Here is a 16,003-nt window from a genome sequence, read left to right on the forward strand (position 1 = left end):
ATGCAAGGAAGATTTAGAGTCCAATGGACGCGGATTGATTTCACATTCAAATGAAACAGAGAAAAAATTAGTTACCCATTCATGAATAGAAAGTATAAAAATAAATCAAAATACTCATTCTATAATGTATAAACAACATAAATTCCATCTTAAATGAAACTAATTACATAAGATCCCATATTGACTTTCTCTCTTCCAGATTTAGGAATATACATATACATGTTGAAGTACCTCATACATAACTACAATGTATGAGGAAACTGTTTTTCCTAAAATTATGGAAATAAAATCATATCTAGTTATTCTCTTACCTTAATAAGAGCAGTAATTAATGTTCTGATTTTATGGATGCTTAAAATAGTAACTGTAATTCAAATTCAAAAAATTTCTTGAAACATCACCACAATTTTTTTTGTTATTGCGATTTGAAATTCAATTTGAAAAAACAAACAATTGTTTTCTTCCGTTTTCCAAAATCAATATGAACATCACTATATTGTTGAGGCATTCGGGGTCTTGGCAGTCTGATATTCTTTATATCTGAAGTATGGAGTCCGATAAAATTTAAATTCAAAAAATATCCTGACTATATAATGTTATGACATGTAATTACTATATAATATTAATAATGTATCCGAAATATGAAGTGCAATAAAATATTGGTTAATTATTTAGATTTAATTATGGTGCATACATATGTATAAACTGTTACATACATAACTGTTTTATATATTATAATGTTGTTTTATACTTTGCATTGTAATATATATTGTATGAGGGTTTATTATACATGTATTGCAAAGTATGATGACATAAGTAATATATAATTATATCTCATTCAATGGTTAAAAAGATTATTAATGTATGAGAAAATAGTCTATTACCTCCCAACCTTTATTCGAAATCTCAACTACACACTCAACCTTTAAAGATGACCTATTATCCCCCTAATCTATTTTTTCCTATATTTATTACCCCCTCAAATGCTGACCTGTCAAGGAAGGTGAGAACACCCCCTCTAGGCGCGTTGGTTTGGCCCCAACACGTCCAAAATTAAAATTTTAGCCCTCCACGCAATATATACGTCATTAATTGATTATTTGATGAAATAAAGATGAAAAAAATACTCTCTCTCTCTCTTACAACGGTCATCTTCTTCTTGTTTATAAGACTCATGTCCTTGTCCACCATTTTCCTTCATGTTCCTCCATTTTATTTTATTTTATTTTATTTCTTTAACGTACGCTTTAGCTTTTAATCCCAATTTGTACTTAAATTCTTAAAATTTTATTTTATAATTTGGTTCAACTATTAATTTAGTGTTTGTAATTTGATAATTGATTTTGTCGGAATTCATAAAATGACAAATTCGAAATTGAATAAGCTTTGTATGGATGAATCAGACTCAATGGTCAATGCTGTTGTGAGATGCAAACATGGTATTTTGCTTGACTTGCAAACTTCATGGTCGAAGTCAAATCCGGAAAGAAGATTTTGGTCTTGTCCCTACTATGGTGTATGTATTTTGCATTGTATTTTGCTGTCAATTTATATTCAAATTATGATAATGTACTGATTACTAAAAAAAATTTCAGTCTTAAAAATGTAATTTTTTCCTATGGAGGGACAAAGAAAAAGTGGATCCAAGATCAAATTTTATCATTCCAAGATTGGTGATCAAAATCAATGAGTTGGAAGAAGACTTATGGCTTAAACAGGTCCAAATTGATAACTTGACGCGGGAGAAGAAGCTTAATAGAAGATGGAGATGATGTAGGTTCAATAGGAAGATATTTTTATGTATTTTGATTTGTGTTGCTGCTATGTTCATCAGCAACAAATGAACTGAAAGTAGTTGCTAGATCTTGTCTACTATGTTGTAAATTTTTTATACCTCTCTCTAAATATATCAGACTATGCTATGTTATGGTGTCTTTTTCCTAGTCGTACTTCAGATGTTTGTTGTGTTGCTGCTATGTTATTGTTTGCACTTGTACTGCTGCTGCTGCTATGTTATTGTTTGCACTTATGCTGCTACTATGTTATTGTTTGCACTTTTAAAATTGTGTTATGTTCCTGCTACGTTGTTGTTTACACTTACAAAATTGTGTTGTGTATTGCTGCTATGTTATTGTTTACACTTGCTGTGTCTTGTATTGTTGCTATGCTATTATTTACATTTGCAAAGTTGTGTCTTGTTAGGCAAAGCACTGTGCTGCTGCTATGTGTTTACACTTAAATCATGTAATAACAATATTGTGTTGACATTATATCAACTTTACCATCATTTAACACAATAATAATACCTAATGACAATATTCATCAACAAAATATTCTAACTTCACACAACATCATCATTCATACCAACCATTAGGCATAACATCATCATTCATACCAACCATTAGGCACAACATCATCATTCATACCAACCATTAGGCACAACATCATCATTCATATCAATCATTAGGCAACATTCATCAACAAAATATATATACAGTGCTTAAATTGTTTTTCAGCACCAAAATAAAATTGTTTTCATGTCAACTGGTCTAACTTAAAACAGTGCTTAAAATAATCAACATTACTACAATTTCCAGGGTATCTTGGACTTTGAAGAAGTATTTTCTTGACTTGAAATATTTGAACTGCTTCCCACATTTTTCTTTCTTTTCTTCTCTTTAATCTCTTGTAGTTTTTTTGTTGATATTGCTGCTTTGCCATTCTATTTCAGCTTATTGGTAGTACTTGGTATAACCAATGTTACCAATTATATCAGCTGATCTTGTTACCCTTACTTGACCAGTAGAGCAGATCTTAGCTGCAGTGAAGGATAGAAATTATTCAAAGACTCATACATTAAAGACTCATATGTACACAAGATACAACAAAGCTAGATACTTACATTTAGGACTTTGAATTCATTTTCAGCTTGGAACACACCCATTCTCATTACTTTTGACCTTTTCAATGGAGTTGTTTTTCCCTATCATTACCCCTTTCTCTTTTAGTAGTACCAACCATTAAAGATGATGCACAATAATCAGAAAAAGTAGAACAGGATGCTGAGAAAATAGTAGGTGCAGAAGGTGTTTTAGGTAGAGGAGGTGCACTAGGTGCTACTGGTGTTGCCTTTTTTGGTCTCCCTCTTTTTTTGTTGTTGTTGACATGCATTAATGATTTCTGATGGAGTTTTCTGTACATATACAAAGAAGAGAGTTATATAAAAGTTATTGAGCTAATTAGTACAAGTGTAATATTACCTTTGGTCTGCCTCTTCCCCTGCCTGAACCAACACTGACTTGAGGAGGTGCAGTTGGTGTTTCTGGTGTAGTTTTCTACATATTAAAATAATGTTAAGAAATTTGAGAAGTAAGATAAGTAATATACTAAATTAAGTGTTAAACTTACCTTTGGTCTGCCTCTTCCAATGCCTGAACCAGTAGGTGTTACTGATGGTACAACACTTGGTTCTGCTGATTGTCCTCTTAGAGGACACCTTCTTTTGTTGTGGCCTCTAACATGACACAACCTACATGTCATTGCTAGTCTAGTTCTTGGCAATTTTCCATATTTCTTTGTTTCTCTAGCTTCCTTTTTCCTAGACTTAGATGGCCTCCAGGCAAGGTACTAATTTCAGGTGGTGCAACAGTAATGTTTGATGAAACAGGCCACATTTCCATGTTTTTTAATAGTTTAAGAACATTGGCATAAGTCCTCAAGTATGTTTCGTTACTGTAGCAGCTGTCAATATAGTCATACAAGAGGTATTTCTTAAACAATAGTGCAGCCACACCATGTGCACATGGTATGCCCTTTAACTGCCACAACCTAAAACTACATGTCCTCTTGACAATATCCACTGTGTGTTGACAAAGCCCTTCTTTCACTTCAAAACCAGTCACTCCATTAAACTCAATGGTACAATCCATAACCCTGTTGATGTTCTTCTCTAAAATATTCAACCACATTGGTGAGTAATTACTACACCAGGTATTTGAAAACTCCCTTAGAGTGCCTATTCTTGTCATCATCTTTACTCTTATTTCTTCAAGCATGGAAATAATGGTCTTGTGCCTAGCTGCCAAGATCCATGCATTAAAACACTTACTTATGTTGTTATCCACTGAATCACACTTTACTTCTGTGTTGAAGTGAAGTTTGCACCAGTAATTAATATTGTAGTACATTAAGTCTTGCATCATTTTTTCAGGAACAAGCAACTATATCTTCTGTATGTTCTTCCTTAATTGAGACTCAAATGTACTTTTTGCTATCTTCCAAAACTTTTGTCTTCTTTGAAGACCTCTCCATTCCTTAGCCCAATTAGCTAAGATGTGCCTTGCACATCTTCTATGTTTAGATTGAGGTAACACCTCCTCAATTGTTGTAAACAGTCCCTTCAATAAACATACATAACAAAAAAGAGGTGAAGTTAGGGCATAATTACATGTATTAAGTTAAAGTATAAAGAAATGAGGTTAAACATAAAATACTGTACATACCTTCTGCATATCTGTAATCAGGGTGAGACCTTCACCTTCTCCAAGTCTTAGGTCATTCCTAATGCACCTAACAAACCATGTCCAGGTGTTTATGTTCTCTTTTCAACTACTGCCGAAGCAAGTGGCAACATCTGGTTGTTTCCATCCTTGGCCACAGAAACTAACAATTGGCCTTTAAAAATACTCTTAAGAAAACAACCATCTAAACCTATACACTTCCTACCATGTACCCATGCCTTCTTCAAAGCATCAAAGCAGATGTAAAAAGTCTGAAATTTTGGTTTACCTTCTTTATCAGCCTTACCAAGTTTGACAACACAACTGGTCCCCGGATTTGTCCTCAACAATTCATCTTTGTAGTTAAGAATTCTTCCAAATTCTAAAACATGATCACCCATTATCTCTTTCAAGAATTCAGACCTTGCTCTTCTCACAGTGGTCTTCCAAAAATAAAGTTTGAACTTTTTTCTAATCAACTCTTGCAACTTGAATACTCTTATGTTGGGTTGCTCAACTATTCTTTCTCTGAAGGTTTCAGCTAAGAACTTTGAATTGCACAAGTAATTTCTGGTTGTCTTGTTGCAAGTATGCTTTGGAATGTAAGTTTTTATAATGAAATCATTTGTTGTCTTGTTAAGACCTGCATATAAAAGCCATGGACAGCCATCCTTGCACCTAACTCTAACCTTTTTTGTCTCATTAACACACTTCTCCACAGTAACCCTTTTTCTTACTGCATATTTAGTCACTGCTCTTCTAAATTCACTCACATCTTTAAACACCATACCCAACTGCCAAACAAATTCCTTTGCAGTTGGGTCATGAATGATTTTTTGATTTGTTGTCCTCTTTTTTGACAACTTCACAGTTCTTGCTCTACCAGAATCAACCACTTCATGTTCATCATCACCACAACAAACATCTTCATCTAATACAAAACTATTCTCATCAGAACTTACAAAGTAAGGATCATCACCTCCAAGCCTTTCTTCATGACTTACTCTACCATTTTCAATTTTATCAAAACCTAGATATGGTTCTGCTTCACCTACTGGTTCCTCTGTATTGTCAGATGGTACTCTCTCATTTCTTTTCCTCCTTTGAAACTTTCTCTTTTCAGATCTCAACTCCCTAACCTCCTCATGTACATCACTACCATACTCCTCTTCATCATCATCTCCAACTAATTCTCCTTCTGACTCAACACTATCCTTAGTAGAATAATTATAAGCCTCTACTTCTTATTTTAAAAATCAGATCCAACAGGACCAATATCTATATCATCTACTGCGGCATCTACTGCAGCATCAGTTGTTGCAGCAGCACTTGATGCAGCAGCAATTGGTGCAGCAACACTTAATGCAGTAGTGAAAAGAGGTGTGGTATTGAAAGGAGATGTGGTTGGAAAAAAAAAAGTAGGGTCCTCCACATTTAAATGGTCTTCACCTACCCTAAAGTTAGGCTTAGCATTAAAAGATGCACCAGATTCCTCCAAATCCCTAGGACAAACATTTTCTAAAAATAAAGGTTTGGGGGAGGGGGGTCACTACATCTGGCTCATCAACTAAATGGTTGACAAATACCTCCACTTAATCCCCATCTTGCAAGGAACACATTGTCTAAAAAATATCCATATCATTATCAACATCTACCAAAATGCTATAGTTAGGTGCTTTACTACTAAAAGTGCAAGTTGTGCTATATACCAATTTTCTAATATAGTCTTTCAACTCAAAATATGACTTTTTATCTACATCAACATCCAAAAATTCTGTTACTAACCCCCCTTTATAAACTGGTTTCCCCTTACTAAAATGTAAGACCCCACCATAGTATCTCTTAGCGTTATCAACGTAAAACCATTCATTACCTGACCACAATAAAGAATCAAATAAGACATAGTAGCATAGCAGAAACATTATGGAAAGAGAAAAAAAATCATGAACATGCTACAAAACTAAAAACCAAAATAACAAGATATTAACATGCACATGCTATTAAACATGATTGATTTTGAGAAATTTTGTCATTTTAACAAAAAATAAGAGAAAAGCCCTAATTTCCAATAAACCAACTTAAACAATCAACAAAAATCCTAATTTGATGTAATTAGGAACGTAATACGCTGTTAATCAAACACGTAGACAATATAATAGCAAAAACACAACTTAATGTCACTCAGTTAATTTTTAATTTTGGGGTTTAGCATAAAACCCTAATTAATTTTAACTCAGTTTTGGAAAAAATCACTCAAACTAACAACATATTAACACGCACAATCTATTAAACACAATTGAATTTTTAAGTTTTCACATTAACAACAAATCGGAGAAAAGCCCTAATTTCTAATAAACCCACTTAAACAATCAACAAAACATGTACTTACGAACGGATTATGCTGTTAATCGAACACTTAGACAACGTCATAACAGTAAGAATCAGTTAATTTCACCCAATTAATTTGTAAATTTGGAGATTAGCTAAAAACCCTAATTCAATTTTTTCCAGTTTACGAAAAAATGCACACCTTGTAACAACAACAAGATGATTCTTTGAAAATCCACAACCAAAATGTTTCAATTAGAACAAAAATCCCTCCCCCCCTAAAAATAGATGAAATAACGGTTTAGAGAGAAGATAGAGGAGAGGGAAAGATAAAAGATTTAGAGAGAAGAGGGAGGAGAGGAAATTGAAAATGAAATTATGAAAAAGATATTTTGTTTTGTTTAGGCGTGGGCCAGGCGCGTGAAATGCACGAATGTCTTATTACTTGGTTTATGTTGACAGGTCAGCATTTGGGGAGGGGGTAATAAATATTGAAAAAAATAGATTAGAGGGGGGGGGGGGGGGGGGGGAGGTGGGTTATTTTTTAAGGTTTGGTGTGGTGTGGTTATTTTTGATTAAGGGTTGGGGGGGGGGGGTAATAGACTATTTTCTCTTAATGTATCCGAAGTATGAAATCTAAAAAAATATTGGTTAAGTATTTAGATTAAATTTTGTTAATTACATATATATAAGCTGATTCATACATTACTGTTTTATATATTATAATGTTGTTTATTACTTTGCGTTATAATATTTATTTTATTAGGGTTTATTATACATATATTTAAATGTATGATGACGTAATGAATGTATAATGTTATTATACATATATTTAAAGGTATGAGATTTCAGTAGTTGAAAATATAATGATATCTGATATGCAATGTAGTGTATAATTATTTGTCATACGTTACAAATATTAAACACTTAAGTGTATAAATGTTTGTTATACACTAGATATAAACACTACAGAAAAAATATGTATTTTGCGGAGGTTTTATTGCGGGGGTCGGTATTAACCTCCACAAATATATCAAATTATGGGGGTTTATATACCCCTGTTATTTTAATTACAATTAGGGGGGGGGGGGTTTAAAACCCCCGTTATTATTAAAAATAAATTGCGAATATTATTGGGGCGGTTGAAACCCCCACTATACTCAAAAAATAAAACGAGAAAACAATCACAGAACCGCAAATTCCTCTTTTTTCTCAAAATCAGTAAAAAGCAGTCTTCTCTTTTCTCATAATACAAAAGAAAAATCCCTCTTCTCTTTTATCACAACAATACAAATGCAACCCTCTTTTCTGACAAAAGCATCCCTCAAAAGCAATAATTAGTCGATGGCACAGTCACTGATCCGACCTGAGCTCTCTCCGACAATAGCTTTTCTCCGGCGACTGCAGCTTGGGTGTGGCTTTAGAAAAATTCACTTTCTCTATCGCCTATTCAAAACCCTAGAATTTCGATAACCGAACGGTTGATTCTGAGCTCCATTATTATCAGACTTCACATTCCAGTAAGTTTGTTTATCTTATTTCTTCATATATCATTAAAGGCCCTAATTTTAATTGTACTCGAATTTTATACATTTCTTATTTTTTCCTATAAGCTTTGTTGTTGATTGGGTAAATCTATGCATATAAGATGCTATATGGAGTTGTTTAAAAATGATGCCTTTGTTGTAATTAGACTGTTTGATATGCAATTTAGAATTTATGTATGTTTTTGTTACTAATTGTAATGAGCAAGTTTGTGGAAATGAGTGCAATGTGATGAGATGATTAGTTCTAATATGTAGGTTTAAGTAGGAATTATTAAGTAGGAATTAAGTATGAAATCCATCTTTGAAACTTCTTTTGATAATTTTCTTGTTGTATGGACTCAATTGTACACAGTTCTTGTTTATTCCGGCGTGAGGAAGGTGAATTAGACATCTTGTTCTATCATCTTTATTCTTGATTGAGGAAATCTCTGTGTTATGATGATACACAGAGTTGTTTAGAAGTGATCCTTTTTTTTTGGGTACAATTTCATCACTTCTTTTATATACGCGTTTACATTTTTGAAGTTCTTTTTCTTCTGTTGCTTAGTGATTTGGTGTATTTTATAAGTTAATTTGGGTACAATTTCATCACTTCTGTCCATGTTAGATTGCTTAAGTAAAGAAGATGGATCATATGTTAATGAAGTGGCAAAAAGAGATTTGTGTAAGTACTCTGTTGAGCAACTTTTATCGTTTTAACATAGTATTGTTGAATCTAAAGTCTAGTGAAGCCGTGTGGGGCTTTTTCGATTCACTAGCATTGTTACCTTGTTATTCATCTCATTTTCTTGTTCAAAATACAAACTCAAAGTCTAGTGAATTCGTGTGAGACCTATTTCGATTCACTAGCAACTTGTGGTTCTTGTGTTGGTTAGAATCTCTAGATACACACATAGTCTTGTATCAATACAACATTAAAATCTCCACTCAATTGTCATTAAAATTTCCACCATAATTAAGAACTCATGGTCATTGATTCTGTCTCTGACCAAATAATGGATCAAAATGGTGTGGTGTTGTTTCTTGGGAACGTGATGAATCTACTGGTGTGGTGGTGTTCCTTGGGAGTGTGATGAATTATCTAGCTGGTTAGCTTACTGAAACAACCAAAAATGACTCTGGAAAGAAGGAAAGCAACTTATGAATCTTTGTACATGTTAGTTTTGTAATTTCATATATCTCCTTTAGCTGGTTAGTTTTCTTTTCTATCAATAATGTTGAAGGGCTGTTGAATTAGATAATTCAAATCAAGTTTTGGACAAGGAAAAAAGGGAAGAAATGCAACAAGTGTCCTCACTAAGTATATTGTTTTTCTTAATACTAGCAAATTAAGGAACTACATTACTTTGACATTTGTGTTCTCACTCTTTCATAGACATCAACAACCAAAAGAAACTTATACTATTTGATTTCTTGTCTTGATGATCTGGATCCTATCTTATATACTCTAATGATTTAACAAGGGAAGATATATACATCTGCTACTGCAACTAACATACATTTACCAACTTTTCCAACTTAACCATGTCATTTCTTTATTATATAGCCACTTCCTCTGGAACAAAAAAATGCAATAAAGAATAGGAAGTCTGTTGTTCTTGCAAGGTACTTTGAGCTCATGCCCCATTTTACTATTATGGGTTACGAGTAGAAGTCAATGGACTATATGTAACTATCAAAAAGATATGTTAAAGCTACCTTTTCTTCTCGGCATATTTCCATAGATCATAAATAGTAAGGATAGCATACTATTATTAAGATACTCCTAGTTTCAGCTGTTGTGTTGGCTACTTGAGTAGGTATATTTGTCCTTTTTTACACTTATTATTCTATAAGTAGTAAATTAATGTTAGTCGAGACTTAAAATTACTAGTATCGGATGCTTACAGCTTGTCTGCTGACTTTTTGACCACTTACTTCTTTTTTATTGCATTTGAAACTATTGTGGTTTCTTTAGATTGTGTTTCTGTTTGATGCGACCTTGTACTTTATCTTTTTGTATCTGTTTGATGAGACCTTGTGCTTTCTTTTTGGCACCTTATATATGCTTTTAACGTGTGTGTGCATTTCGATATGATAATAGAGTTTTTAGAGTACTTAAGAGTTTACTCTAGATTTGATTAATTGATATTTAGTTTGAGGTCTTTAATTTGCAACATATATCTCGCTTATTTTTTCTTTATTCTTTTATTGTTCGCTGCAAGATGAAGTTATACTATGGTTTTTGTATTGTACTATATTTTAGGAAAAAATTAAACTCGCAGTAAGTCAAAGCACCATGGACGAGTCTGAAGTTTCTCCAAATGATGCTGTTGGCAAGGTGCTAGGAAAAGAGCATCCTAGAAGGGTGAGGTGCTTGGGATTACGAGCTGTTTCTAGCAGATCATTTAAACAAACACGTCCTCATTTTGGCGATACGATTTCTTCAAGTACTAACAGTTCATGTCCATCCAATTGCCAATAAAACTACACTCAAATATTAGATGCTCATAAGAATAGCCAAGAGAACTACAAAGAAATGGTGAATTCTCACAATCTAATGATGAATGCTTTCAAGGCATATATGATAATGAAAGAAGGCATGATACCTGAATAGTTTGCAGGATTTTCACTCATTCTACGGTAAATAATTTCGATTTGAGGAAAATTAAGTAAATGTATTGTTATAAAATATTTAATATTCAAAAACCTTACTGTTTTTATTTTTACTGTTGTAGCCAACTGATATCTCCAGTGGATCTCTTTCGGATGTGAATGGAAGATCATCTGGTGATAGTTATTCTAGTGATAATCATTGAAATTTGTAATCATATTAGTAATTATGACAATGTTATCGAATCGCTGTTGGAGAAATATTGTGTTTAAATTAGTTTTTAAGACTAATGTCAATACTTTTGCGATACGTTTTTATGATCTAATATATTTTGATTTTTGTTTTTATTAAGATGTATTTTTGTTTGGTCCAACAGTGAATGATATATATTAAATCTATTAAATAAAATTCAAATTTAAATATTATCATGAACAGTGTACTCTTTCTTTTTGAAAAAATATCAAGTGAATTGTGTGGGTCTTGACCCCTGCAATATTTAAAATATATGGTGGAGGTTTTAACCCCCGTTATATGCTTTAAAGTAAGCTAATTTTAGATTACATATTGCGGGGGTTGAAACCGCCATTACTCAACCGCCGCTAACTGATTGCGGTGGTAAACAAAAAATTGCCGTAACATGATTGTGACGCTCGTCATTGTGGAGGTTTTGAAAACCGCCGTGTAATCACATTGTGGGGGTTTTCAACCTCCGCAATATGTAAATATAATCCCCGCAAAGTGAGCAGTTTTTTGTAGTGAAATGATAATTTATTGTATTAGTTGCAAACATAGATAGTATTAACATTCTAATGATTGAGAAATACCAATACAATAAATTTTACGTCATTGCAGTACACTGAATTAAAATCAAAACATGACCTTAATAAACGATATTGCTGACTATACATAACATATCTATGTATAAGCAGGTTTAATAAAACAATAAAAACTAAGAATCCAAACCAACATAAAAAACTAAGTAGTGTTGTAATTTTTTAACATCTCTAGGTGCTTGATGAAATTTGAGAATGCTTAAATAACAGATCCAGTGAATCCCGTGCATTGCGTGCAGCTTCCAGATCCATTTGAGACACTGTAAATCCACAATTATGAATTGAAAAAGCTGATAGAAACAAAATATATGTTTAAATCCATTCCTTGTACAACAAGACTCATTAAAGTGAACAACAAAAGAAACAAATATTAATTTTCAGATGAAAAATTTACCCGTATAATAACTGGATCAACTTGTTTTCTTTCCTTACGTCAACTTGAAATGATAAGGAGATTTTTGTATGTGCGGATGTGTGATGAAATTGGAGAGAGATAATTGTAGATCGCCAGAATTTATGGGTGTAGAGAGATAATAAGGAGGTTTGATGGAGATAGATAATTGGATAGAAAAGGTAGCAAGATTTTGGAGGAAAATAAGGAGCACAATTTGAAGCAAAGAACGGTAGTTTGCGATGTATAAGAAGGAAGAGAAAGAAGGTAAAAAAGGTAGGGATTTGAGTAATTAATTTGGGATTTTTGTAATTTATTTTTCAATATGAAATTTTATGTAATAAGGTAAAGTTACTTGAGAAAATTGAAGGAAAGGTGTCTTTTAAGTCTTGAATGAAGGATTGGTGACATTGACCAATTTAAAGGGTCAAACATAATTAAAAAACTTGATTAGGTTAATTGTGAACTTGATTAATATTTTCTAAACTTTTTAATCTTTTCAAAAATACAAATTAACCCACACCCACAAAACTTCCCTCCCTCTGCAAATTAATCTCTCTCTCTCTTCTCTCTTTCTCCCAATAGTTTCTCTCTGTAACTTCTCCCAACCAACAACTTTTCAAATTTCTTCCTTCAATCTTGCACAACTTCAACCTCTGGCAACAAATAGTTTTGAGTTCTTGCCCGTTCCTTTTTGACTTTCAACCGTCAGTCAACGTGACAACATTCTCCGGCGACAACAACTTCGAGTTCTTCATCATTTCTTTTTGATTTTCAGAAGTAAAAAACTAGGGCTTTTAAGTTATGACGAAAATGAGGAACTTGATTTGTTGGTGTTTGTTATTTTTTTATATTTTTTGTTATTTTTTTTAATGTTTGTTATTTTTTAGTTGAATTTCTCATCTGGATGTATCTGCTACTGCTTTTTTTAATAATGGATAAAACATGTAACGTGAATCCAACAGATGAGTGTTTGTTGCAACATATATGACTAATATATTGCGTAGATTAGTAATCTGTTACACCATATATGACTAATATGCTGCACAGATTAGTAATATTTTGTAACATATATGACTAATCTGTTGCAACATATATGACTAATCTGTTGCAACGAATGAGTAATCTATTGCAACAAATGAGTAATCTGTTGCAACATATAACTAATCTATTGCAACAGATAATCTGTTGCAATAGATTACTCATCTGTTGCAACAGACTAATCTGTTGCAACAGATTACTCATCTGTTGGATTTGTTTTATAGTGTTGTAATATGAATCCAACATATGGGTCATCTATTACAAGATTAGTCATATATTACAACAAATTACTCACTTGTTGCAATAGATGACTCATATATTGGATTCATGTTGCAGGTTCTATCCATTGTAGCAGTAGCAGATACACCAAATAAGAAATTCAACAAAATTTATAATTTTACTTACAAAATAAGCTATGAAGTAATGTCCAAGTGATATACGAACAAAATTTGACCTAATTTTTTTTTAAAAAATTTCAATAGGGGCACAACGAATAAGTAAAACACATGAAAAATTTCATGAAATAGGAAGGTCTGGAGGACGTGAATCAGGGCAGAGGACTAGGGCCAGCCTGAGTCGCTAGTGTAGGGAACTACGTGGTGGGGGTTTATTCCTGTTAGGAGTCCGTGTCCCATGTTTTATTATGAATCTGTGTGTTTTCCTTTGTTTTAGATTACTTATGGGTGCCGTATTTATGTTATGTAATCTTGTAACCTTGTGCTGTGCTTTACTATGTGTTTGTGTGGTACCGCGTGTCTTGAGCCGGGGGTCTATCGGAAACAGCCTTTCTACTTCTTCAGAGGTAGAGGTATGGACTGCGTACATCTTACCCCCCCCAAACCCCACCAGGTGGGAATACACTGGGTTTGTTGTTGTTGTTGGTAAAGAAGACAAAAATAATATACCATACATCAAATGCAAAAGGATCAAGGGGACAAACATTTGAGTTCTCCAAAAAACGTTTGAGTTCCCTAATGTTTTAATTGCTTTCTAATAGTTGACCAATCTGTTACAACAGATTTTCTATCTGTTTGATAATTTCCAACAGATGAATCATCTGATGCAATATGCTAGTCATCTGTTGATTCAAATTAAGCAATTATTAGTAATAACTAAATTGATTTAGCTAAAATTAAAGATATCGCTACGATAATAGGACAAATATTTGTGTTCTCCTAAAATCGTTTGAGTTCCCTAGTATTTTAATTATTTTCCAACAGATTATCTATTTGTTGCAACAAGTTAGTCATTTATTACAACAGATGTTTATAACTGGTTAGTCATTTGTTTATTCAAATTAAGCAATTATGAATAATAACTAAATTAATTTAATTAAAATTGAAGACAAGTCTTTAATACAAGACCTTAGATAAGGGGACAAATGTTTGAGTTCTCCTAAAAACATTTGAGCTTTAGTATTTTAAATTGCTTTTCAATATATATCGAATTTGGAACCAAAATGAGCCACGAAATTAAAAAAGTGACCAAAATAGGCCACCTATTTAAAAAGTTACCAAAATAGGCTAAACGTAATAATTTATTACGTTTTCTACTTTTTTCTTAATGGTCAACTAACGGAGTTGACTTTTACAAAAACGTAAGAAATTCTTACGTTTTACACGATGACCGAGGAAAACAATACAATGAATTGTTAAATCAATTAAAAAGGTACTAAAACATAACAATTACGTTCTTAACTTTTTTATAGCAGTGGTCCACCACCCACAATTCCTTTTTTCACAAATTTCCCATCACTTCTACTTTTTTCTCTTTTTACATATGATAATTATGAATTTTTGTATTAGTTAAATTTATTTATATTTTACATGTAGTTCAAATAATTTATTTTTTCTAATAAATTTTTGCGTTTTACATAAAAGTTTTTTAAAAAAGAAGTATCAATTACCTCATTAACTTAACAATTTTCTTATATTTATTTTATATAAAAAAATAATCACTTCTATCCTTAATTATTTGATTTCTCTTTAAAAAAATTATACTTTTGAGTTTTCCTCTACTTCAAAATAGTGTAATGTTGAATTATCGTCAATCAAATATGCTACTATATACAAGAATTATATTATTTTAGGAGTGTTCCTAAAAAAATATATTTTCTTATATTAATTTAGGAGTGTTCCTAAATTAAATTGTGATTTTTTACTCCATTAATTATAATATGAAACGTATTTGTGCATGTGAGTCTCCACAATATCCTAATCGAAACACTAATAAAAAACTATGATGAATCTGTAATACCCCGTATGTTTCTAAGCTAGGAAGTGAACCATTTTTTCCTACGTATGAAACCTCCTATCTTGTGATTCATATTTGAGTACATGACTTACAATGAGTATCCTAGCAATAATATAGCTTATGATGTGTTAAGCATGTTCATATGAGTCACTTAAGCAAATGCAAGCTAAGAGTTTTTGAATTCATCAAGTTTTAGTATTTGATTTCGCAAGGGTCATCTTTGAATAAGCATAAATTGATGTTTATGTTGTGTTTTGGAAGATTTAGACCCTCCAAATTTTAGAGAATCGAATTATCTTTCCAACGATACCAATTTCGCCCAAATCCAACACCCGAGCAAGAAGTTATGACTTTGCAAAGTGGAGTACGTCGCCTGACAAAAGGTGTACGATGCACAACCTAAGGTGTGCGATGCACACCCTAATATGTGCGATGCACACCCTAAGGTGTACGATAAAGTGCGTGCCGCACATGTGGGTGTCCAGGTGACTTAAATAGTCCATTTTGGGGTAAAATGG

General features: G+C 32.5%; 1 protein-coding gene across 1 annotated transcript; it reads right to left on the reverse strand.

The window, feature by feature from the left end:
* Positions 1-3,542: 3,542 nt before the first annotated feature.
* LOC124898056 lies at positions 3,543-4,202 on the reverse strand. The gene has a single exon (XM_047411677.1). It carries the CDS (start codon positions 4,200-4,202, stop codon positions 3,543-3,545), a length of 660 nt encoding a protein of 219 aa, XP_047267633.1.
* Positions 4,203-16,003: the final 11,801 nt, after the last annotated feature.

Source organism: Capsicum annuum, chromosome 4 (genome assembly GCF_002878395.1).
Source record: "Capsicum annuum cultivar UCD-10X-F1 chromosome 4, UCD10Xv1.1, whole genome shotgun sequence".
Classification (NCBI taxonomy): Eukaryota; Viridiplantae; Streptophyta; class Magnoliopsida; order Solanales; family Solanaceae; genus Capsicum; species Capsicum annuum.

Bases quoted from the DNA above. Each gene is read 5' to 3' on its own strand.
- LOC124898056 (XM_047411677.1), bottom strand. From the start codon at position 4,202: ATGATGCAAGACTTAATGTACTACAATATTAATTACTGGTGCAAACTT.